The sequence below is a fragment of the Asterias amurensis genome, chromosome 10 (assembly GCF_032118995.1).
Source record: "Asterias amurensis chromosome 10, ASM3211899v1".
NCBI lineage: Eukaryota > Metazoa > Echinodermata > Asteroidea > Forcipulatida > Asteriidae > Asterias > Asterias amurensis.
In genome coordinates, this window is record NC_092657.1 from 376,216 (window position 1) to 401,650 (window position 25,435).

The 25,435-nt window shown below is 36.1% G+C and overlaps 3 protein-coding genes across 3 annotated transcripts; 1 reads left to right on the top strand and 2 right to left on the bottom strand.

Annotated features, from left to right (window-relative positions):
• Positions 1-199: 199 nt before the first annotated feature.
• On the bottom strand, positions 200-6,012 carry LOC139943343 (uncharacterized). Its single transcript, XM_071940175.1, has 4 exons — positions 5,486-6,012; positions 4,516-4,572; positions 3,814-4,059; positions 200-2,566 (listed from the first exon to the last, which is right to left on the bottom strand). The coding sequence occupies exons 1-4, from the start codon at positions 5,660-5,662 to the stop codon at positions 2,069-2,071; spliced, it is 978 nt and encodes a 325-aa protein (XP_071796276.1). The 5' UTR covers positions 5,663-6,012; the 3' UTR covers positions 200-2,068.
• Positions 6,013-6,736: 724 nt separating this feature from the next.
• Positions 6,737-10,187, bottom strand: LOC139943275 (uncharacterized). Its single transcript, XM_071940098.1, has 5 exons — positions 9,848-10,187; positions 9,223-9,501; positions 8,705-8,764; positions 8,170-8,415; positions 6,737-7,747 (listed from the first exon to the last, which is right to left on the bottom strand). The coding sequence occupies exons 2-5, from the start codon at positions 9,415-9,417 to the stop codon at positions 7,385-7,387; spliced, it is 864 nt and encodes a 287-aa protein (XP_071796199.1). The 5' UTR covers positions 9,418-9,501; positions 9,848-10,187; the 3' UTR covers positions 6,737-7,384.
• Positions 10,188-15,380: 5,193 nt separating this feature from the next.
• LOC139943277 (uncharacterized) lies at positions 15,381-24,228 on the top strand. The gene is made up of 5 exons (XM_071940099.1): positions 15,381-15,678; positions 20,481-20,646; positions 20,992-21,051; positions 21,319-21,582; positions 22,060-24,228. The coding sequence occupies exons 2-5, from the start codon at positions 20,497-20,499 to the stop codon at positions 22,132-22,134; spliced, it is 549 nt and encodes a 182-aa protein (XP_071796200.1). The 5' UTR covers positions 15,381-15,678; positions 20,481-20,496; the 3' UTR covers positions 22,135-24,228.
• The last annotated feature ends 1,207 nt before the right edge of the window (positions 24,229-25,435 follow it).

Here is a 25,435-nt window from a genome sequence, read left to right on the forward strand (position 1 = left end):
GTCTATGATTATTTTCTTATATTATTTACTCTTTGTAATTTGTCTATGTTAATGTTAACCCTTAGTAATTTGACAGCATTTTAACCTTTGGCTGTGATGATGTTTTAATCAACCATAGATCACTTATTCATATTAAATCAAATCAAATCGTTCGGGGGGGGGGGATCTATTGAAATGAGAATTATTTCAAACAAGTTGATGAATGATATAAACAAACAATTTATTTAAACACCAACCGTAAATATCACCTTCCATTATAAAATAGTTAAGAATATACAAGTTATTTACATTTTTGATATAAAGGTTAAATACTGATCTAGAAAGGTATTTAAATTTCAGTATCCTAAAGGTAATACCATTCCTTTAAACATAAAAATACAAGATTCAAGATGAGCAGAGAATACTGTTCGAAACGATGAGATCAAACAGGCTCTTTTAAAATCACTGGACAATAATTATTGGTAATGTGTCAAAGGCTAGTCTTCACAGTTGGTGTATCTCAACATAATGCATAAAATAACAAATTAATTGTGAAAATTTGAGCTCAGTCGGTCGTCGAAGTTGCGAGATATTAATGAAAGAAAAAACACCCTTGTCGCACCATGGTCACACAAAGTTGTTTGCTTTCAGGTGCTTGATTTCGGGACCTCAAATCTAAATCTGAGGTCTTGAAATCAAATTTGTGGAAAATTACTTCTTTCTCGAAAACTACGAGGGAGCTGTTTCTCACAATGTTTTATACTATCTACCTCTCCCCATTACCCGTAATCAAGAAAGGTTTTATGCTGATAATTATTTTTAGTAATTACCAAAAGCGTCCACTGCCTTTATAGCCAACAGCCCATCAAAAGCGAATCATTTCAGCAAGATAATTGATTTAATCTATAAGTTATTCTTACAATATTTTAATTAAAGAGGTCAATTTAAAATTGTTCTATATTTCAAAAGGCATATGACGCACTCCTTAATAACTTGTGTTTTAATGTTCTTTAAAATATCAACATACCTCACCAGCTGAGTTTTTTTTATTTTGACAGCTATTGCTTCAATGTTAACAACAAAAATGTCACCATTGTAGTACAAACAATACAACAGCACAACAATATTATGAAAGACAAATTACAAAACAAAATTACAAAAATTATTACAAAGCAGAGCCGATTGGTACAAAAATACAACATACGAAGCAAAGTAAATCGAAGTACAAAAATACAAGCAACATTTACAAGAAATAAACAAACAAAACAGGAGCTTTAGCCAGACGGAAATCATGTCAAATTAAATTTCATGTTTTGTTTGAGAGAATTGGAACAGCTCAAAGATTGCTGAATATAAAGAGTGTTTTTGTTTGAGCAACATATTCAGCTGTCAAAAGTTATTATCGTTGTAAGTTGTTTCTTTGTTTCACGTGTGAGTGACAACAAATTCTTACATTTCCCCAGTGGCAGAAGTAAAGAAATAAAAAGAAGTAATAATACTACTATAAATGTAGCACTAGTTATCCTGTGTACAAAAAATACATTTGTCTTTTTTGTTGTCACATTTTCAAAGGACATGCAAATGTTTCATTGGTTTGTTTGAAAAAGGTTTTCCGATTACATAACATGGTTTGTACATTCTTTATTCTTTATTATAGTAGTGTTAATCTTCTGAGTATTTTTTGAAAATGGGTAATGATTAGTCCTAGTAATGATGTTTGTAAAGTGTAAATGGACTAATACAAAAAAACTATACCCTCCTCCACTCCATCATTAAAAACAACACATCTATTTTCAACAGTTTTGCTTTCGAGTTAAACAAACATTACAGAAATACTTGTGGATAACCATTGGGCAATAACGGGCAGTTTGAGCTAAATGCAGTTCGCGTGTTTGACCTCGTTAGAGCCTCATAAAACATGGCAATTTCTACAGCGAACACGGATGCACGCAACTTAAACGATTGAAGTGTCAAATTAGATCTTAGGCTACTCATTAATATAATATCAACAAAGACGGACGAATTATTTGACTGCCGTCAGAATATTTCAGTAATGACTGATGTCAAACCATTATTCAAAACATACATGTTAGTAATACCCATGGTTTATATTATTGGTGGTGGGTGCGATTCCATGCAACTGCATCAAACTTATACCATTACCATATCGATTATTGGTGATATCACCGGGACGTGAACTTAGGTCACCCACACGGAATGTACCAGTTTCATTCTGATAAGCGCCGCCATTTTGGTTACCATGGCGACTAGATCCAGTATAGAAACCTTTTGGGGTGTCATTACTATGGTAACCCTCTCTTCCATCAACAACCATAGCTCGTTCGTTGCCATAGTAATCATCGACTTGTTCTTGACCTCTGACCGTTGCCCTCGGGATGACGTAATTTGTCCCCTTTCCTCTGGTGCTGGAACTCCCATTCTGACCGTACATCACTTCCTGTGGGCGTTCTTGTTGTTGATGCCCCTGGTATATAGGATTCCTATTGAAGAATTCCTCATCGTATGGACCACGGTTACCACGCTGTTGTGTTTGGGCACGAGTCTGACGTCGTTCGGGGCTTGCATCCTTTGTTATTAAAAGAGAAAACAATAAAAGTTACTACAAATGTTAACTCTATTCTGTATCTGTCAAATATTGCAACAACGCCCCACTGGGTATTATTTTTCAGGCATCACAATGGCAGGCTGACTTAACTGTGCCCCCTCCTCCTCAAGAAAGTGGACATGTTTATATTATTAATCTTGAACTTAAAGGTCTCAAATGCTATAGATTTCCCAGTGTTGACATGGGATAAACTTCATTCCACAAAAGATGGCACTGGTGCCGAAAAATGGCAATGTAAGACAAAGAAGATGGCACTGGTGCCGAAAAATGGCAATGTTAGACAAAGAAGATGGCACTGGTGCCGAAAATGGCAATGTTAGACAAAGAAGATGGCACTGGTGCCGAAAAATTTGCAATGTTAGACAAAGAAGATGGCACTGGTGCCGAAAAATGGCAATGTTAGACAAAGAAGATGGCACTGGTGCCGAAAAATTGCATGTAATTCCAAGAAGATGACACTCGTGCCGAAAAATGGCAATGTGAGACAAGAAGATGGCACTAGTGCCGAAAAATGGCAATGTACGAAAAGAAGATGGCACTGGTGCCGAAAAATGGCAATGGTAGACAAAGAAGATGGCACTGGTGCCGAAAAATGGCAATGTTAGACAAAGAAGATGGCACAGGTGCCGAAAAATGGCAATGTTAGATAAAGAAGATGGCACTGGTGCCGAAGAATGGCAATGTTAGACAAAGAAGATGGTACTGGTGCCGAAAAATGGCAATGTTAGATAAAGAAGATGGCACTGGTGTCGAAAAATGGCAGTGTTAGACAAAGAAGATGGCACTGGTGCCGAAAAATGGCAAGGTACGACAAATAAGATGGCACAGGTGCCGAAAAATGGCAATGTTAGACAAAGAAGATGGCACTGGTGCCGAAAAATGGCAATGTTAGACAAAGAAGATGGCACTGGTGCCGAAAAATGACAATATTTTAATACGGTGGTTGTTGCATATACCGTTTAAGTATTGCTTTTACTTGCCATATTTTGTTTTAATTTCCACTACAATTTAAGAATTCTGTGTTATGTTTAGTACAATTTTTAGTCTTTTTAATGAGCAAAGTCTGGGAGGGCCCATCTTTTTATGATATTTTGTTTACTTTCGTCTTTTCCTGGACGGCCTCTGCTTGTAAAAAATATTGTATTGTCCAAAGAATAAAGATAAATACATAAGTAAACAAAACCAACACTTTTCCGGGGGTAACTTACCGGATAATCATCGGATCCAGAGCATCCAATAACGCAGGTCCAAATAATAATGAAGAGAAGAATAAATACAGCCAGTAGCGCTTCAAGACCCGTCAAGATCGTTCCCAGAGATGGTGTGGTTTTCGTCCCCGTATCCACTAATGCATTATATAAAACAACCTCTTCGTATGTATTGTACCCCATTAGGGCAGCACATGCCAAACAGCATAGTAATACGACGGTATTCAACAACACCATCAAGTATTTCTGAGGAAAAAAATACACGTAAAGCATCAGCAAATTGCGGACACCTTTCAACTCATTCATCCATTTACTCATTTCAGTTTTATTAAAAAACACCAAACAACAGTCCGAAGACTAATTGTTAAAGTTAATTGAGATATTTAGTTCAATTCAATTCAATGGATATTTATTTTAGATACTGCACTTTATGCGAAGAACTCACCACACGATTATGTCTTCGTGTCTTACAAATATAAAATGTTACTCAGTATACCATGGAGAGAAAAAAAACTGTCGTAGCCTCTATCATATAAATATGATGTGCAAAGTCGCCACAATAATCGTATTACAACATAATAATACAACCTCTTAAGAACTTTGAAGATGGGTTTCATTTGTGTGTATAGGGATTACACCAAGACATCAAGCTTCTTAAATAATCACCTCCATAGTTTTAATTAAGATGTTGTTGTTACTTACCAGAGGTTTGTTCCAGCAACAGCTAAGAAAAAGCTGAAGCAGTCCACTGAAGAAAGCCTGGTAATTAAACAAAATGTAATTAGGGTTACTCTTATGGAAACTAGGTTGAATCTCTAGTTTATTGCTCTATGGTTGAATCCAAACGTCACTTGCACTTGTTAGATTGTAAGCAGATTAAGAATTAATCAGATTGTTCAGCCAGAAACTATTTGATGTAATATCAGAGAAGTGCAAAGAATGACAATTGCTATCAATGATAAATAACATTACGACAAACTTCTGTTTATGTGTATTTCATTTTTAAACAATCTAAAGGGAGAGACTTCCGTACTGTTTCACAATTTATTTTACCAAAAAAGAATATTTTATTTGATAAAATCAGATTTTGGAAAAGTTTCCGTATCCTGCTACCACTTTTTCAAGCATTACGGAATAACATAGTTTTATTATTAAGGTTGATTTTATTTGAATAAAGAAAGGTTGGCACTATTCAAATTTACACAAAATTTAAAAGTTAAGAAAAATGTAATTAAAAAATAAACAGGTTAAATCTATAAACACACACACAAAATAGTTTTTAAAAATATATATATTATTATTTAAATAAAGTATAAAAATAGTATCTAACATACTCAAATGAGATTTTCCTTTTTTTCTACAAATGCGTGAAAAAGGGTGATGGCAAGATCTGGTACGTTTTCCATTAATTTATTTCAAAACAAATGACATTTTCAAGATGGAGCTCCAGATTCACATATTGCTCCTAGGTCGGTAACTGCTACAAACATTCACAATGTTTTAGACAATTTCGCAAGGAATGTAGAACATATACAAAAATGCTGTCCGCTCACACGAAGCTCATTTTGTAAAAATTAAGAAATTTCACCAGGAATGTTTCTTTCTTTACGTCGTGTGAAAAAGGTTCTATAACCCTGGTTTGTATATACACAAAGTAACACAAATTACTTACTATTCCTCCAGTCCAGACAGCAACATAATAGTTGAATTCTATGAGTTTTCCAGTTAGGCATTCGTAGTAACAAGCGACCCAAGTCCCGACTAAACCACCACCCATCAGCATACACAACAAGGCAAGGGGGATCAAACAGATCAAGGAAGGCTGGTTCTTAGTTCCGGAAACACACATCTTGCACTTCGGAGTCCGGGAAGTTTATTAAAAACAAAGTCAACTTCTATAAAGTATAATATCCGTAATGGTGACTATTGGCAGGTTTTCTTGCAAGATGTATCCAAAACTTTTGGGTTGTCTTAACTAGTCCAATAAAAGTTTAGTTCCTTATGCAGCCATTTTCCTGATGTGTCTACAAGCCAATACAGTAGTAGATCTGTTGTAGTTTGGGAGGCGCCTTTGTAGTATCATACTAAATATCATTTGACTTCAAAGAATTGGTCATATGGACACGAATGAATAAGTGTGAAAGAAACAACTTGTTGGATTGTGTCGTGTCGACGGCTATTTTATGTTTAGATATCAAGAGTCAATAAGTAAGTATTTGAAACTTTGGTTCGGGGAGATAAGTATTACAAACTCTCTGTCACGGTTCGTTAATTGACAATTCCAACCACCGGTTCGTCTGAGAACCACCATGCTTACAAGAAATACATACAATTGGCTCTCCGCAAACCTCTCGTGATTTGAACTTTGAAGAAGCATATACATGTACATACATTTATGCTCTCAACTTCTTAATACAAATTATTTGTATACATGCAACAGTCGTAGCTTCCAGGACAAAAGTGCCCGAACTTTTACGCGTGACTACCCCTAAAGTTGTTTAACAACAAAGTGGGCATGGTTCTGTGCACTGCCGGCGTTACTTTTATCATGCAAATTAGGTACACCTCTCAATTCTTAAACACCATTCAAGGGGTTTGGGTCGGTATAGGGTCAAATGGAAAGGTTTTCACCTGCCAGGCGATATGGCTGCGTTATTTACATTTAGAACAACACCCAAACAGTTATGCGTATGTTGTGTGACTAGAGCAGACTATAGTTTGGTTCTCCACTCAAGTTGTTGATATATTATTATTGACACAAAGTGACTCACTTTCATGGAGACGATCAAGCCGTTTTATTGATTTGTTTTTCTCTATTTATTAGATGGGAGTGGTGGAGTATGGGGTGGGGAGTAAGCACAAAATGTGATCTATGAGAGATGTGTTATTTTAATTTAATATCAGAGTTTAATTATGTGCAAATTTACATTGAAGAACTTTCACCCAAATTGAGAAAGAAATATGAAATTTTTTATACAAAATATAACTAATTTTATGTTAGTAAAATCACGGTATCTATACTTTGCTTTAACGAGTAGTTTGAGTATAACAAGGAGGAAAACGGTATATTTATAAAAAAATATTTTCATGCCCATTATGCACAGTGAACAATCATTAATTATTTAATTAATTGGGGTTGAACAAAGACAACCCCAACTCTTTAAAAGTTCCCAGTCAGTTTCCCTTCTGGTATTTTATTTAAAGATTAATTTATTAACACCGATCGTTCATCTATGTTTCCACTGGCACTATGCTTATGTGTTTTTGAGCATCAACCTTTTATTAAAATACATTGGTTCTCATTGATTGTTCATACATTGTTTTTAAGTTTATGGAATAAAAGTTAATCTAATATTATTTCCAATAAATAAAATAAAATAGCAAAGAAAAAGTAATCAACAACCCCAACATTAAGCCTCTCACAAAAGTAACACAGGCAAGAAACATGTTCTTGAAGCGGAAGGGGCAAGTGCACCTCCTCGTGCTGGGAAAGTTTCTACTTAAAGAGAAAAAAACATTTCTTATAAAAATATTGTGTTTGTCATTTAATTAAATCGCAGTTTAGTTCGCATTACAGTCCACTGACTCGCCTTGTCCTTTCATCTGGATTACAATAGCGCCACCATTGCCGGTCAGCAGCAGTGACGGATGCGAACCGTGGACCAGCCGTTGGGTATCTAGGTGTATCACGTCTCGAATCCCACGACCCGTATTTAGGCAAGTTGAATGATACACGATTAGATTGTGGGTAGTTTGAGTGGCGTCGATCATAGCTGGTGGCTTGTTGTAGAGGATGGATTGTTGCAGAGGTGCTGAGACGAGATGGGCGTGGTAGGGAAGCCGTCTGGAAAGCTCGAACGAAGGCTGGTGGCTCGTCATCTTCGATGTGTATATCACCATCTGCATCTATGTAAATCTTCTCATCTTGAAGAACCTGTTTGTAAATTCAATTCAGTAGGATTTAAAACGTTGAATGAAAGTATACATAATTTTATAGTTAAGTGAGGTTTGTGGTAACACCATGTCACAATCTCTCTTTTGAGTAGTGTTGGTTCTGAAAACTAACGGTTCTTTTGAGATCTAATACAACTCATAAGAGAGATTTCACATGGTGGACCACAAACCTCTCCTAAATTCAATTCACTGTACCACTAAAACAGCAAAAAAAAACCCAACAAACAAACGAACAGCAAACAAAACAAGCAATCAAAGAAGTGAACAACAAACACCCAACGCACACAAACAAGTAACTTACAAGCAAACACAACTAATATTATTAAACACCAAAATAAACAAACAAACAAACAAAACAAAACAAAGTAAAACCATATAAAAAGTTGACAATAAAATATTGACCTTTGACCGATGACGCCTGAATGCACACATACACGCCCACGTGACACTTCCAATAAACACAATGAAACTGAAGAACGCCATTGCTGCAAAAAGGGCCACGCCCAGTATGCCATAATCAAATACATCTAGAGGGCGCCCTTCTGATTCATATAACTGGAACTCTTTGAATGATGCGTAGACTGAGAGAGTGAGGGCAGCAGAGCTACATAGAGCCGTGATTAATATCAGAACGAACAACAATGTCTCCTGTAAAATATTGGGAAAAAGGTACAATTTATGTGGTTTTTGTTAAGGTCTTAATTCACACTCTAATTATCATTTGAAACGATCTCGTTGGGGGAAATGAACGAAGGAAAGTCACATGGGGCTCTTTGAAAAGTTTCAAGCAAACATCGATTTACTGTCAATATAGGCCTACAGTAACAGTTTTAAAGAAATATAAAATGGAGGAACCCTGGTTAAGAATCATACATGCAGAAATGAGTTTATATCTTACAATTCATTGTGGAAATAAGAGGAAAATGATGGTACTTACATTTTTTCTTTTCCAGTACAGGCAAGAAAACACCAGTCCAAAAGAGCCAACAATAACACACTAAGAAACAAGAAAAGGGTTGACTTTAGTGGAGGTTAGAACCACAGGTATTCGAATATTTAAATCTTAAATGTTTCAATTATTATAAGAGGTATATTTGAAGACAGATTTCGAGTGGAACATTTACGTAACCTCTTTGAAATGTGAACTAAATGTCATGTGTGGTTCTGTGAGGGTTGGGTTCGAGTAATAATGGTGTGGTGAGTGCTAGGGAGTGGTTATGGTGTTAGGGTGTGGTTCTGATGTTAGGGCGTGACTCTGTTGGTAGGGTGTGGTTCAAGTGGTAGTGTGTTGCTTTGGTGATAGGGTGTGGTTCTGTTGGTATGGTGCGGTTCTGTTGGTAGGATGTGGTTCTGGTTGTAGGGTTTGGTTCTAACGGTAGGGTGTGATTCTAACGGTAGGGTGTGATTCTGATGTTAGGGTGTGGTTCTGTTGTTAGGGTGTGGCTGCATTCTCACCATGATTCCTGTCCATAGAGGAGCCGCAGCATCATTCTCTATACTCATTCTACTAAGACATCTCTCAAAGCAAGCTACCCATAAGCTTATTAAGAGGAGTCCGAAGATGAGGTTGCATAGACTCATGTAGTTTGTACAGTTCCTATAACAACTCCATCTCCTTGGTGATTCTCGAAGTGCATCTTCCATCATCATGTTGCTTCTTAGTCCTCTTTTAAACTCTTCCTTTTGATGATTATGTTTGTGGTTTCGTTTCCAACTGTCGTCAATAGTTGTTATCTTCAAGTAAAACAAAGCACGCAATCTCATTATTTAGTAATTGAAATATAAAAGGAATTTATTTTGTCTCTTAGATTTCATTCATTCCAACTCTTTAATTTTTTAACAAGAAAACATCTTGTACAACGTAATTGTGGTTAAGGCGGTGAGGAACACTTTATACTTTTGTTTTCCTTTGTTTTTTTACATTAATTTTGAAATGGTTAATTAACATCAAGATCTTTCCAGATCGAAGACATACTTTAAGGTGGCTGTTATTTTGATGATACATCTGTTTCAATGATCAACATTATCTACTGCTAAAGTCGGATCAGTCTCTAATTGAAGCTAAAAACTAAAAACTCACCAGCTTAATTCCACACAGATTGCAGCCGTTGATTGGGTTACCTCTTATGCTCCACAAACCTATGGCAATGTCCTCAAGAAATGATTAGAAGACGATGCTTCAAATGGGACTCAAACCAAAAACTTGAAACTGTAGAAAAGTGTCCACTTACTTCGGATACGAACAGGTAACGTTGCATCAATTTAGGATATGAATAATATCGAAGTAGTTACTTCAAATTATACTTAGTGATTTGGTATCGTTCATGAGTAGTTAGGCTTTTAGGTTCTGCAGGTTACAAACAAATCACCACAATAGAACTATTTCACAAGTTTATTGAGGTTAAATAAAACTTTGAACAACCGTTTATAAAACATGGCGCACGCGTTGTCTAGAACCATTATGACTGTGACCAAACTCCGCTTAGTATCAACAATCCTATATAGCGCCAATGACCTTTAAATTATCACAAAGATGGTTAGCAATACACACACAAGAGTGCATCGGGCTGTAACCTTGAAGCTTGTTTGGATTTATTTGGGGTTTTGTATACTTTAAGCCATCCTCATCATTTCTTTTGTCATAAATTATAACCAATCCCAACTTTATGTGACGCACCACTGCATGCTGTGTACACTGGGTGCAGTTGTGTAGTGGTGGTGATCGTGGGAAACTGATGACGTCATCACAGTGTCAATGTTAGATAACGTTGTATAACGCAAAATGACAAAGCGGACTACACAGAAATTGAGAACAAATCTTCTGCTAAGCAATGAAGCTTTATAAATAAATGCTAAGCAAACGAAAACCAGGATATAATCAATCAACCAATGCACAATATTTACATTGATTGTTCGCTGGTTGCTCTTGGTATGAATAACAAGTTTATTCTGTGCTGAATTTATCTTTAGGAATTTGGATCAGAACCTTTTTTGAACAATAATATATTGTTTTTTTGTCAGTGTTCATCTGATTCTCTCATACAAAATTGCGGCTATCATCCCAGGTGGTATTCTAGTTTAGAATGAAAAACAAATAACCCAGGGCCTGACGTTTCGACCCTTGAAGACTCTTTCTGTCTTCGAGGAAGGCTCGGCTAGGTTCGAAACATTTAACCAGTATTTTTTTATGTATTGGTAAGCACAGTTTGCAACAGCCAATTCCGTTTTCTAGAATGAGTAAAAAAACAACATTAAAAAAACATGGCGTTACAATACATCTGTTCCTATATAGGCGTCATATAGACCTTTCTTTTGCAACGTCACAGCCCGAATTTTTGCCAACCCAGATTGGAAAACTATGGAAAGCCGTAAGTGCAAATTAAGAAAAGATCGCTATTTTTGGTAACAATGTAACCAAATTTGTTGATTTTGTTAAAAACAAAACAAATAATTATGAGAGGTATTTTATTTAATTGAATGTTTGCAGAAAATGCTGAATTTGGTTAAAACATTTGTTTTTAAGATTTAGTGTTTTTACTAACATTCGGCCGACCATGCCAACCAAGGCGGTTTGTTTATCAACAAAAGAAAGGTCTATTGAGGTCTACTCGATCGAGCGCACAGCACTTACTCATGCAAAATTAATACAACCCGCAAAACCATGAGACTCTTTCAAAAAAAGAGAGCTTTATTTGGGTTGAGGATCATGGTAAATATTATATTATTAACGCTTGATGTACTAATTATGTTTTTAGATTATATTATGATAAAGCTTACAGACTGCTTTTCAAGAATGTTGTACATTACTGATGGATTACAGTGACGTAAACAAGTTACAGGTTTACAGGTTTGAAAAACAACATATTGTTTGTCTTTTTTCAATTGTTATTAAAATGGTATCAATTTTGCTGCAAACGAACATAACATTTCAACGAAAAAGTCACAATATACTTGAAATTTGTGTGATTTTCTCTATTAACTGAGGGAACCCAATTCGGCTTGGTATTTAACTTATTTTGTTTGAGTTATTCATTTCGCATAATGAATAATCAATCATGTGTTATACGGACAGCGCCCTCAACTGTGGCATCTAATTTGAGGCTGCATTATTTCAATATACAGTGTAGTCCTAAAAACAATTTGCATTCGGTTCATCATACTTGTTAACTGCTGCTTTATTAAGGCTGCAGTTATTTTAAACACTACAAACTTTTTTTAATGACCTGTCTATTTTTTAGATTTGTGTACATTCTGAAATAACATTTGAATACAACAGAAAAGATACAAAATGTTGACAATAAAATGGTATTTTAAGTATATTGTGCTTTTTTGTTCGAAGGACTCGGTAAAGAACTGAGAATACAGTGCTTACACACATCGGTGTAAGGGTAAAACCAAAATTAATTTCAAGTTATTTGGTTTTCAATGAATAAGGATGTTATGTATTTCCCTTCCCGATGTGCTATGAATGTCAATGTATTTTTAATACCAAGCAGTCATCCAATGCTAGTCATTACTCTTCAGTTAGTATTTATTTCCACTGCAAGTTCAGAGACAGTTCAGTCATGTTTGTCTCTCCAGCTATTAGATAAATCTGGATCTTGAATGTCAAGTAGTCCGGGGATCAGACAACGCGCAGCGGGAGCCTCAGGGGCAATGTAGTGGGGGACTGCGGAGCTAGACAACGGCTCTTATGTTATTACAGTAATACCACTTGCTCCGGGAAAACTTCTCCAAATTGAAGTGACTTTTTAAGCATTTTATTTATGTTGTTTGTCCACTCTTGGGAATATTTGGCCAGTGTTTGTTCCACAACAAGGAATCAACTACAATTTAAAGACATAACTTCGATAAAGTACATGTTTTTATTTTATCATTTTTTATGGGGCCTTTTATTCAACTTCTCACCACGATAAAGCATAATATAAAAAAGCGACAGTGGCAATAAATTTAGTTTATTATTTTTCTTAACCTATATAAAATATAAAATAATTAAATCATAGGAACACTTGAAGGACTTTTTTTAACAATGCAACGAGGGTTCACTCTGCACTTTAAGAGTAAGGCTAGTCTGCTTTAAAGCTTGATGGCAGATTTTGTTATGATTGCTTATACCCGAGCCGTCACGTATACCATGTTTGAACATTCTGACCTTTTCCCAAACTAGGTAGCTCATTAGATGCTGTATGTTTAGCTGCCAAGCGACAAATTGACATGAACTTATTGGTGAACCTAGAATCCAAACCAAGCTTGGATTTACAGAATCACTGCTTCAACAAGTGCACACCAACCCCAGCATCAAAGAAATACATCCCAGCATAAAGAATATGATATTGGAAAATGAAGCATAACCGAATTGACCTGTTTTTATCACCCCTAGTGGGGACCAATGAAGTCTATTCAAGACCCTTTACTAAGCCTCTTGAATCTCCAGCTAGGCACGGCCCATTGCAGGGTGCGTAGAAACCCAATTACATGACCTCTTATACCCCCATTCACCAACTGACCCCAGTTTGTTTTTCTTTCGCTAGGCAAACAATTTAAAGCCTACAAATTAGACCCTAGGTATACATAAGTCAGCTTTGCACTCTTTCAGTATTTTCTTTACCCTTTGGGTAGGGCTCTGGTATAAAGCAGTACATATGAAGTAAAGGGATTCTTCTATACATATATCATTCCAGATAGTACATAATTATCTTTTAAATTAAACGCTACGAAAACTGGTTATAGTTATCGCACAAGTGTTCCAAATTCTGTCCTCACTACATTGCAAGAGGCTACTTTTAATTAGATAATAACAAGTTGAATTGCAGTTCCCATTTTGACGAATGAAAGTGCCATATCTTAGAGGTTCCGTAATTTGTTTTAATAACTTGGAATTAATGTACTAAGGATCATACATTAAAAAGGCATAATAATGCATCTGTGAAGCTGATTTTAAGTAATTCAAAATTGGTTCCATTATTACGTTTAAATATTTTCTTGAATTAAATATTATTTGTTTGTAACCTTTTTGGTTAACCCATGCAAGACAGGAATGACAAGCTCCCATGCTGCACATCTCCTTCATGTAAAGATAACCTTGATTTATCATTCCTCCCAGATCATTGTGACCTCATCATCCAACAAGCTGTACAAATATTCATGCCATGAGTCTCATCTTATGGATCTAATTGAGATACAATATTAATATTAGAATATCCACCATCATAACTATAAGACCTTGTACCTATAATAGTACCACGGCAGTGAATGTTCGTATATCTCTGTCCTTACTCTTTGGTTAACTCTGTCCTTACTCTTTGGTTAAAGACACTGGGCATGTTTGGTAATTGTCAAAGACGAGTATTCTCACTTGGTGTATATCCCAACATAACCATCAAATAACAAGTCTTTGAACATTTGGGCGCAGTAGTCATCGGAGTTGCAAGAAAATAATGAAAGAAAAACACCCCTGCACACTATAGCTGCTTTCAGATGATCAATGTAGGCTTCGGGCCTGAAGTCTTTCTCAGATTCAATTGTTAGTGAGAAATACCTCTTTCTCGGGACGTTACTTCAGGGGGAGCCGTTTCTCACAATGTTTTCACATACTATCAACAGCTCTTCGTTGCTCGCTACCAAGTCAGTTTTTAGGCTAATAAATATTTTGAGTAACTACCAGACATGTCAAGTGTCTTTAATTGTAGATGTTCTAGTACGATGTAGGAAGATATCCGACCCAGTTATCAAACCAGTCGAATCAGCGCCATCTGTTCGTTTCATAATATCCAATTAATTTAATTCAATATCTGTACGTGTATTTCTCTCTATATTTTTACGGGTAGTTTACTACTGCAGGAAAACAATTAATATTGTGTAGGAAAATGCAATACTACTCATGTTCTGTTGTTATTATTAGATTATAAATTTATCTTTCTGGAAAAAGAATTATTGGAGCATAACTCGGCAATGTAAATTTAATATTGAAGGGGATCCAGATTCCATTAAAACAATTTTGCAACAGAAGAGAGAAACGAGTCATATCATTATCAGTTGAGGGTATTTGACCAGGGTTCGATTTAACCAAACATTCAGCAGATGCATCAAAAGATGAGTTGCCGCTTTTATAATACTTTAGTGATTTAGGTTTTGAGATTACATTTCGCTTAGAAATTAAGATGACTAATACTGGGCTCTTTGTGATATCTATCCAAGACAATTTGCTTCAAGATTATTTTTAAAGCGTTTTGATTGGAAACAAATTTATAAATGGTTTAATTGGTGTTTTAATGCTGGGCATTTTTGAAAATAGTGTTTTCTCTGAAAGGTTTTCCCAGGGTAAATAATAAATAAAATAAAATAAATTATAAAACATGGATGTCAAACAATGTTGAGCTGAATATTCAACAGATGAAAGCATGTAAACTCTAAAAGAAACTTGGATTATAAAATATAAATATTTGTGTATTTCTTTTTGCAGATATACGGGTAGAGCCTTTGGCGATTACAGTGCCCTATAAACACCGAGGTAATGAACTCCTCCACCAGGTCAGTTGACCTCGCTGTCCGCCGTGTATAACGGCACATAGACGGCATGCATTGGTGCTCAGTTCATGCCATCCACATCACCTTACGTTCCTTGTTATTTACACACGACCTTCATAGGACATCGATGAATAGAACAGCCAACTGGTACTCGTGTCTATTCACTACGAGGCAGTGCGCATCACTAACTGTGGCTCTCTCTACATTGCGCCCCAAGGTCTCATATCAAATGAAATACCAGATGTAGTTGATATTACTCTGCTGGTGTAAGTGAACTTCGCTTTGGATTCAAGACAGCTGAAGCTACTTGTACAGTTTCTTCGTCTTGTGAACTCAGATATACTTGTTGTACTTCTAGACTTGTCATAGTGTGGAGTAAGGCAGGTAAGTGAGAGTTTAAACTTTGCATGGTATCAACAGGGAACTATTATACGTTGGAACTCCATAACGGGGATGGGCACTTTGAGCTTTTCGATAGTTTAGTTTGTTTGCAATTATTTCTTTTACAACCAAATGCAAGACGTCTGTTAATAGATAACGCGCTGAGATATACTTTGATTGATTGCTATAGATATGCTTCAGAATATGTTTCATTGCTAAAATCACTCACTTTGCCTTAAAAAGAAAACTAAAACTGAAGAACTCATAATAATTATGATACAAAGAACCATATTTTCACCCAAATGCACATGAAACGGTTGTATAATAAACAAGGAGAACAGTCATTCCAATTTAAAGCAATTTCTGTTTGTCGATGGGTTTTTTAAAACTGAAAATGAATCTGGTTCCCACACACCACCATTGGTTCCCCATTGTTCTTCACCCAAACTTAGAAACAGAGAGTGATGGAGGAGTAAGCTCTATACACATTTTGTTTTAAAGGCAGTGGACACTATTGGTAATTACTCAAAATAATTATTAGCATAAAACCTTTCTTGGCAACGAGTAATGGGGAGATGTTGATGGTATAAAACATTATGAGAAACGGCTCCCTTTGAAGTGCCATAGTTTTTGAGAAAGAGGTAATTTTCCACGAATTTGATTTCGAGACCTCAGATTTAGAACTTGAGGTCTCGAAATCGACCATCTAAACGCACACAACTTCGTGTGACAAGGGTGTGTTTTCTTTCATTATTATCTCGCAACTTCGATGACCGATTGAGCTCAAATTTTCACAGGTTTGTTATTTTATGCATATGTGGAGATACACCAACTGTGAAGGCTAGTCTTTGACAATTACCAATAGTGTCCACTGCCTTTAATAATAAAATAAAACTAGATTAATTCCACACATTACTGGAATTTATTTTTTAAAGGATGCTCGGCAGTATTCGAAGGAAGCTTTAGCTTTGATTTAATGAGTTGCCATTTTAGTTTTGACCAATCATTTGTGTTACTGTATCACGAAATCTGAAGAACAAGTTTAAAGACACTGGCCACTATTGGTAATTGTCAAAGACCAGTCTTCACAGTTGGTGTATCTCAACATTATGCATAAAATAACAAACCTGTGAAAATTCGAGCTCAATCTGTCGTCGCAGTTGCGAGATGATAATGAAAGAAAAAACACCCTTGTCACACGAAGTTGTGTGCTTTCTGATGCTCGATTTCTAGACCTCAAATTCTAAACTTGAGGTCTCGAAATCAAATTTGTGGAAAATTACTTCTTTCTCGAATACTACGTCACTTCAGAGGGCGCTGTTTCTCACAATGTTTTATACTATCAACCTCTCCCCATTACTCGTAATCAAGAAAGGTTTTATGACGATAATTATTTTGAGTAATTACCAATAGTGTCCACTGCCTTTAAATGTCCTGGATGTTGTCGAACCCAGCAGGAACCCCATCGTCTCTTCTTCCCAGTTATTTTTTACATCAAGCGTTATTGGTTTGTCAAACCGTCATGTTCTCGTTGCTTTTTTTGTTGACACATTTTTAATATTCCATTCCTTTGTGTTCCTCTTACTTCAATAACAAATAACAAAATCATGTCAAGCATACCAAAATTGACGACCGTTTTATTCAATCAATTTTGAGGTCGTAACTATGGCAACCTGGCAATGAATGAACCCTCTTCATCATTATGGACTCCAAGCTCAGTAAACGATGTCAAGGTCAAGTTCTTATAATAGCAGAAACTGGTGTCACATGGAAACTAACTCCCCGTGGCGTCGTGTAATGATTCAAAACATAGTTTCGTTCTCATTGAATTCAACACGATGGGGGATTACCGTCAGAAATATAGGTCATAGAATGACATGAAACATTTTGTGGACTAAGTAAACATTATGTTGATACCAACTTTAGTCATAGAATGTTGCTTTCCGATATCATACAGATATCAAGAAATACTGATCTTGCTTTTGTTATTTTCTTTATAACGTACATTTTTTTGCAAAGTACACTTTTACTTTCCTTCGAATATTATAATCATTTTAATAAACAATACGATCTTTCATATACCAACTAAGTCAAAAGGAAGATTGCTGCTTTCCGAAATTGACATTTCCATCCGTATTCATTGTAAAATGAAAGGTTTGCTCTTTCTTTATCAACGTAAAAGCTCTGCATTTCAAACTCTGTCTTTTGTTTTCGAATTCCGAAACAAGGAGCATTGTTGATGCCAACTAGGTACGAATAATAGTGCTTGCCATCCAGTATAAAACAGTTAGAACGGAATGTAGATCTGTATTGATTTAGGTAATGCCATAATGTTCCTTTCTTAGGAACAATCTTAAGAACAACCAAAAGTTTTGATTGCCAAACTTTTGATTTCGAGTTCATCAATGAAAACATAATCATCGGTACAACTTAAGGGCCTCTTATAAAACCATTCATTTTAATAACGCATAATCATATTCATTCATAACAATGGTTAATTAAAATTGTTGTTTCATCATCTACCAGCAAGTTGTACATCCAGTCTGTGCAGTTGATATAGTGTAATTATTGGAGTTATATTATGTATCTTCGACATTAGTAGGATTTTTAAATTTTTTATACGAACACCAAAATGTATGTATACAAGATTATTATGTATAACTTGAGGGCGTTATTTCCATTTCAATTTATTTAAAGGCATACTATTGATGTGAATAATCTAACACCCTATATCGGTCTCTTTTACACTTTTATTGCAAAACAGCTAATCTCTGTACATGCTTTTCTCAAAATTACAATTTCGAGATGTAAAGAGGCGTTTACTTCCCCATGCCATATAGTCCTATGTATATTGATACACTGTTGTAATCGTATCTCCATTGTTCGTTCCAACAATAGCCTTTGTTTGGTTTGGGTCTGCTCCTTAGTAGTGCTATTGTTAGTTGGCGGTCTTCTGTATGTTCATATACAGGCTTATGATATGGGACATTATTACCATTGTAGGTTGACATTTTTTGAAAAAATGGGATAACAGAAATCGTACAACAGTAATAAGGTTGGATTGAAATACGCGAGAAAGAAGACAGTCAGAGCATACTGATCGAAACGTCGAGTTGTTGGCCATCAGTTCTTTTCAGAACCAACACACCTCCATGCGTATACACCCAAGGAGATAATTCACATGGTGTTTCCACCAAACCTCTCTGTAATTGTTTTATCTGTTTTACAAGTTTTGAAAAAACCCAAATACATTTTTGATGTCATCAAGGACCAAGCCGAAACGATTTCGATGCTTGAGTCTACACTAAGGCACTCAACTCAATGCCACTTTTATATGACACTGTCTTTTATGGTCCCGATGCTATTTATAAGACTAGTTGGTTAACTGATATAGGTTAACTATTTATTGCCGATGGCACAAGCTTCACTCCAGGGTGGATTTCAAAGTATAAATTGTCAACTTTAAAAACACATTATCAAAAGGGGATTTAAATCGAGTATTGAAGTAGTTAGTTCACTACCGCGACAACATAACTCAGAAACGATCAATATTAATAGTTATAGTCAAGAAGTATACAAACTAATAATAAAACAAGCATTTTTTATAAATTCGAAGTTTAATTTGTCAACGTCCAACCGACAGAATAATTGGTTTCATACAATCGACAGAACAGTCTTTCAATTTTCTGTTATATTCATGCTTCATTTAATTCTAATTTACCTGATTGCAAACAGTGTGCGTGCACTATGCTATCTCACAGACGTTATTCCAGCCGGTTTACTTCATGTATTGCTAATTTACCTTTTATGGTATAAAGAGCGCATGATACGCAAGCTCTTAGACGTTATTCCAGCCGTTTGATCTTTCCATTAATTAGTGCCCATCTTCATGTCATGCTGTGCATTAATATCAAACCCGGTTGGACATCGTGTTGTCCTCGCTCCTTGCAGCTGCTTTAAGTTCATGTGAAAATATCACTCAGACATTAAAGGCTCTGGACACTACTTTGGCAATTAATACTTAGAATATTATATGTTCATTTAGCCTTCGAGAAAGACTCTGCTAGGGTCGAAACGTCAGGCCATTAACTATGTTTTGCATTTATACTCTCGGTCCATTTGGTTGGTAAATTGTTAGCATAAAACTTATTGGTAACAAGCAATGGATAGCTGTTGATAGCATATAACATTGTGAGAAACGGCTCCCTCTGAAGTAATGTAGGTATTTTTAGAAAGATATAATGTCTAGCGCAAAATAATAAAATAATTCAGCTAGTTGAAGCCTTTTATTATGCATCTGAGGAATAGAAAGCAATGTAACAAGATTGCAAATTCGATGACCAAATTGAGCCTAATTTTCACGGGTTTGGACATTTAGACACCAAGTGTGAATACTGGCCTTTGACACCATTGGATTATACCAAACGTGTTCAGTACCTTTAACTATGAATCATTTTCACCATTGATGCCTTGATTGCGTTGATGGAATTCGAGATATTTGTTGGTATGGTGGAAAGGGAATAATTACTAATCAATGCTGAATGCGCCAAGTAAGTATTTGGAAGCTTGCGCATTACTGTTACTTTATGTTATTAATAATTAATAAACAGACAAATAAAACCCGACAATCACATTATGCCAAGTTTAAAGGTAAAGTGTAACTTGGGTTTTTGGAACCGTTCGAGTGTTTTTAATACAATGTGAAGTTTTATTTGAAAAGGTGGTCGGGTTTGTGAGAAGCGTTGCTGTGGTAACCATGAATATAAAACTGTATTTCACTCAATTCTCCCTGCTCTTCTTTAAAGGTGCACCAAAGTCAAGATGGCGTATGTCTACTCTAACGCCCTCAACGCCAGCATAGCGCTGATTGTCTTTGGTTTGATCCAGATAACGATGTTCATTAGTTGCTTCTTTGGATGCTTTGCTCCTTACCCAGTAGACTTCGCGTCTCCAGCTTGGAGTGGTGGATTTGTGAGTTACATTTAAGTTACATACCCCCCCCGCCCCCCCCCCCCAAAAAAAAAAAAAAAAACCACACACACACGTGCTAAAAAATGCATTTTTGTGAAGCATTCTTTTTGTTCCTTCCTGCGTCCCGGTGTCCTAGGGAATTTTGTCAACTGGAGATTGATCCGGGGGGAGCACAAAGTTTCGGGGGGGGGGGGGGGTGGGGGCGGCAGACAGAATCTCGGGGGGGGGGGACACACCATAATCTCCTTTAGCACCTGCACCTAACAGTTGCCCAAAGACTTTGTAATAAAATTGCTTAAGTTTTTTGTAAACTAACGCCTTTTTTTATTTTTTTCACTCATACAGGCAATATTTACAGGCCTTTTTGGTATTTGTATGATTTGCACGTACAGAGAAATCAAATTGGTAAGTCAGAAAGTACCTCCTTAATATATATTTTAACTGATTGAAAAAATATAAACAAACAATCCGATAGACTGTTCTTACACATTTTTTCTCTAAAGTAACTTTTATCAGTTCTTTTTGCAAATGCCTACTCATTATTTTACAATCTCTGGGCCATACAAAACTTCAAACATCACTTTCTGAAAGAAGTTTACTATCAAAGTTTACTGTCAAGTCTTCCCCTTCTTAATTATTTATCCAAATACAACTTATTTGTTTCCCCCAAAGGCCAAATTTTTCTTCTTTCTGAGCCTGGTCTCCATGGTAATTAGCCTGGGTTGTATCGCTATAACTGCTGCTCATACGATGGTCATTGAGTATAAGTTGGCTGACCAAGATGCCAGGGAAGGTTATGAACCAGGAAAACGTGGTCCATTTATTGCCACTGGATTGGCTATTAATGGTGCCGTCATCGTCTTTGGACTGATTCTGATGATCTGCGCATGCTACGCAAGTTGGCTCAACTGCTGCTGCGAGAGCAGACCATCAAAGGTAACAGCGCCCTCTATTGACCAATTAAGTTTAGAAGTACTAAAGTTTGCATTTGGGAAAACAATGGTTTACCCTCTCTCTGGGATTGAACAAAATGACAGGCATATTATATTACTCTGATATGATTCAAATTTGAACCCACAACTACAGTAATATTCAATGAAAGTAATTTGTTCTCCAAATTGTCACATAGATCGATAAAGTTGTCAAAAGAAATGTATAAAATATTGACAACTATAATGGTTCTGGGCATTATATTATTTCAAGGGGACTTTCCCCAAATTGAAAAGTGTTGTTCAATCTTTGATATTTAATGTTTAGTCATTTTGTCAATTAGTGGCAGTTAGTCCACTTGAGACACTGGCAAATTAAGCTAGGTTTTCCATGAATTATACGCATAGTACAACAAAAACCAAACAACGACAACAGCAACAAAGTTTTCGCTTAGACTAACTTTGTAAATTCATTCAATTGCAGGGCTACACGATGACATTAGAAACTGTCCACGTAGAGAACGCTCACAAGGTTGCACCAACTGAGAAGTCACCTTAGGATCAACAGCGCACGCTCAATGACCTTTCACCCATGTTACTTCTGCCCACTGAGGTCTGAGCAAGTCTCCCAGTGGAATAGCCAATGAGAGGCCTTGAATGACTTTACTTCTACCGGGCCTGGTCCCTTTTGCCTTCTTTGTTTTTTTACCTATTTGACCTGAACTATATGTTCTTGATGTGATATCAGGGTATAAGGGAAGGTAGTCACCAAAAATCACAAAGCACCGCAAGGAGAAAGATTGGCAACAAAAGCCTATCTGTTGTTAGAGCGTGTGAAGTACAATATGGGGGCCATTTTGGTAAGCAAATGTTTCAATTGAGCATTGATTGCATTACTCACCATCTACATTAAACAAAATTTGCATCAACAGTTTGCGTACTAAATATGGCTTCCTGTGCATACTTCACATGTCAGCCCCATATAGCCACCATCTTGCGCCGCTGCTTAACAATCTTTAGTAGCGACCCAACCTCAGACTTTTAAAAACTGTTATTACTCATGCATACTCTAAGCTATTGAGAAACTTATGAAAGATGTACAATACTTGGATGTACTGATTTATACTGAATAGAGATCGTACCCAACCCATGAATGAGTAGCACGCTGGCCTAGCTAGCAATCACTGATCACTAGACCAGCATGCACCTCATTAATCGCGTAATGCGCGAAGATGTTGATGGACCTCGTTGGTGATTGGTGTCACCCAGTTTCTTTCAGTTGGAGCTCATTCACTCGATCAAGCATACAATATATGCAATTGTATTTTCACAGGAGTGACTTGAAATGCATAATAGTTTTTTGAGTACACTTTGAATAGTTTTTACCCATTCCCCAAGTTGATAGGTTTTATAATTATTATAATTACATTTAAAAAACACAATTGCTGCTTCATATTTCATTTTTTTATTCAGTTATGGTTTATTGTTTTAAAAATATATTTATAAGATGAAGACAGTTAAATCGCAAGCTTATAGTACAAGTTTTAGTTTGGTTTTTAACAGGTAACTAAAATTGGATGAATTTAGGTTCACAATAATATTGAGTTGTTTTCAGTTTTGTAAAAGTCATTGCTTGTAAACTGCTTTTTAATTTGTGTTCTAGTGGATAAAGTAGACATAGACATTTGAAAAATGTACATATTTTTTACATCGTTATTTGTTTACACGAGCTTCTAAGAAATTTCACTTTGCTTTTAAGTTCATTATTGAGATACAACTGTATCTGGAAATGACAGCCACTGACCTTTAGAGATTCAATGTCACATTGAACCTCTAAAGGTCAGTTGAGGTCATTTCCATGTCAAGCTGTGTCAGAATTAGCGGCTACAGATCCGGCTAAGGCTATGGCTTCAGCTATGGCTAGATTTCCACTGTTTTGTTATGCAATACAAATCAAACTGCCAACAATACATTGATGTTCATAGTTTCTATTACTGTTATTAGCTATGGTACTATTCATAAAGATGTATACAAAAAGTAATAATTCAAAGGTATAAACTAGCATTAAACTGCCATCTATGTACAAATTTCCGCTGAGTGATAGCAATCTCTTTTTAGGCCTAGAATTTCATTTTTGAACATGTTGAAAGGGAAAGGCCAATTACATTTGGCAAAGGGCACTTCCATTGGAAAATCTAAAAGTCTATAGGTAACTTTAGAAGGGGCACCAAGGCCAAGACCAGTGGCCAAGGGGCGATTTCACAAAGAGTTGGGACTAGTCTTGTCCTAGAAGATATACAAATTGCATGGATAGTCCTAAGTTAGGACGAGTAACTGGTCCTAACTGAAGATAAGATTAATCCGTAACTCTTTGTGAAATCCACCCCCCCCCCAGACCTGTCTTTGAATAAAGCTCCTCCAACCAACGTTTATTTCCCATAATGGGGACAGAATCTCCAGAGGATTTCCCTATAACAATGCCGCCAAACAATGTTTACCTCCTGAGAGAATAATATGTGTGGTCGATAGCATCTCCCTGTTGTTTCAGACGGCAGGTGTAGTCCTTCTAGTTCCGCTAGCTGCCCCGCAGTTGCAGGTCCAGATCCGTTAGCTGGCCCGCTGTTCTAAGCTCGTCTCTGCACAGTACATTTTGTCCTGCACCATGCAAGCACACAACACCTAATACACCATTGGCGGTCAAAGAAAAAGAAGATTTGGTAAACATGATCAATAATCTTAGTATAAGCATAGAGATAGAAGTAAGTCTACTTGACAGTTTAAAATAAAATTAATCTATTATCCCAAAAAATGATCAGCAGAACCATCTTTGCCCAAGTAATTGACATGTAAACAAACAAATAATTGTATACAAATACAACTACAATCCTATTAATTATCAAGTACAAATAAATGAAATGCGTGAACAAACTAGTACAGGCCTATACAATACAATAATAAGTTTTTATAGCACTTTTCAAATCCAAAGCAAGATCTCAAAGCACTTCAACAGTGTGGTCACTGGGAAATTCAGTAACTCATTCCTTAAACTATATATGAGTATAGGCCTACACTACAGCCTTTAGGCTGTGCAACAAATCAAATATGGGCTTCTAAAAATGCTAAATCAATCATCAAGAATCATCTCTGCCCTCACAGGTGGCACCCATTTACTCTTAGGTTGAGAGAAGCAATTATAGTTGTGTCTTGTTCAGGGACACAAGTGTAGTGGCAAACAATTCTTATTTTACAAGAGGAAATAAACACAAAACAGTTAAGCGATAAATAACAAATTGAGAGATGAAATCATGAATATTTATAATATATTATTATAACTTGCATCAACAAAAAGATAAATAGAACAGGACAAATAAGAATTCAAGACGCTGGGTTATTCTTATAGCTCTGTCTTTGCTCAAACTCAGTAAAACTCAATACAAACAACAACAAATTGATTTTAAAACAAAAGATCTGATCAGACTCAGATCAGAGCAACCTGTCGGAAATAAACGACTTAGGCATCACCCATCAACCTTTTCAATGCACAAAAATAACCGTAATTTTTTACAAGATCATAACTTGACAATAAATACAAATATGATAACATTAAAACGCTTAAAATACAAATATGATCATAATTTAGTCAAATAATCTCGTGAATGGTCAGAAAAAGCCTTCAAACTTACAATATTTGTGGGGGAAACTACTTGTTTATCGTCAAATCTTCGCTTGGCCGACTGTCAAAATATTATCAACCTCGTGTACATTATATAGCCTCGAATTAATCTTGTTCGCCCCCACCACAAAACACAACGGCCCTTACACTGTGCACAAAGTAATGGGTACAGGAATATCGCCATATC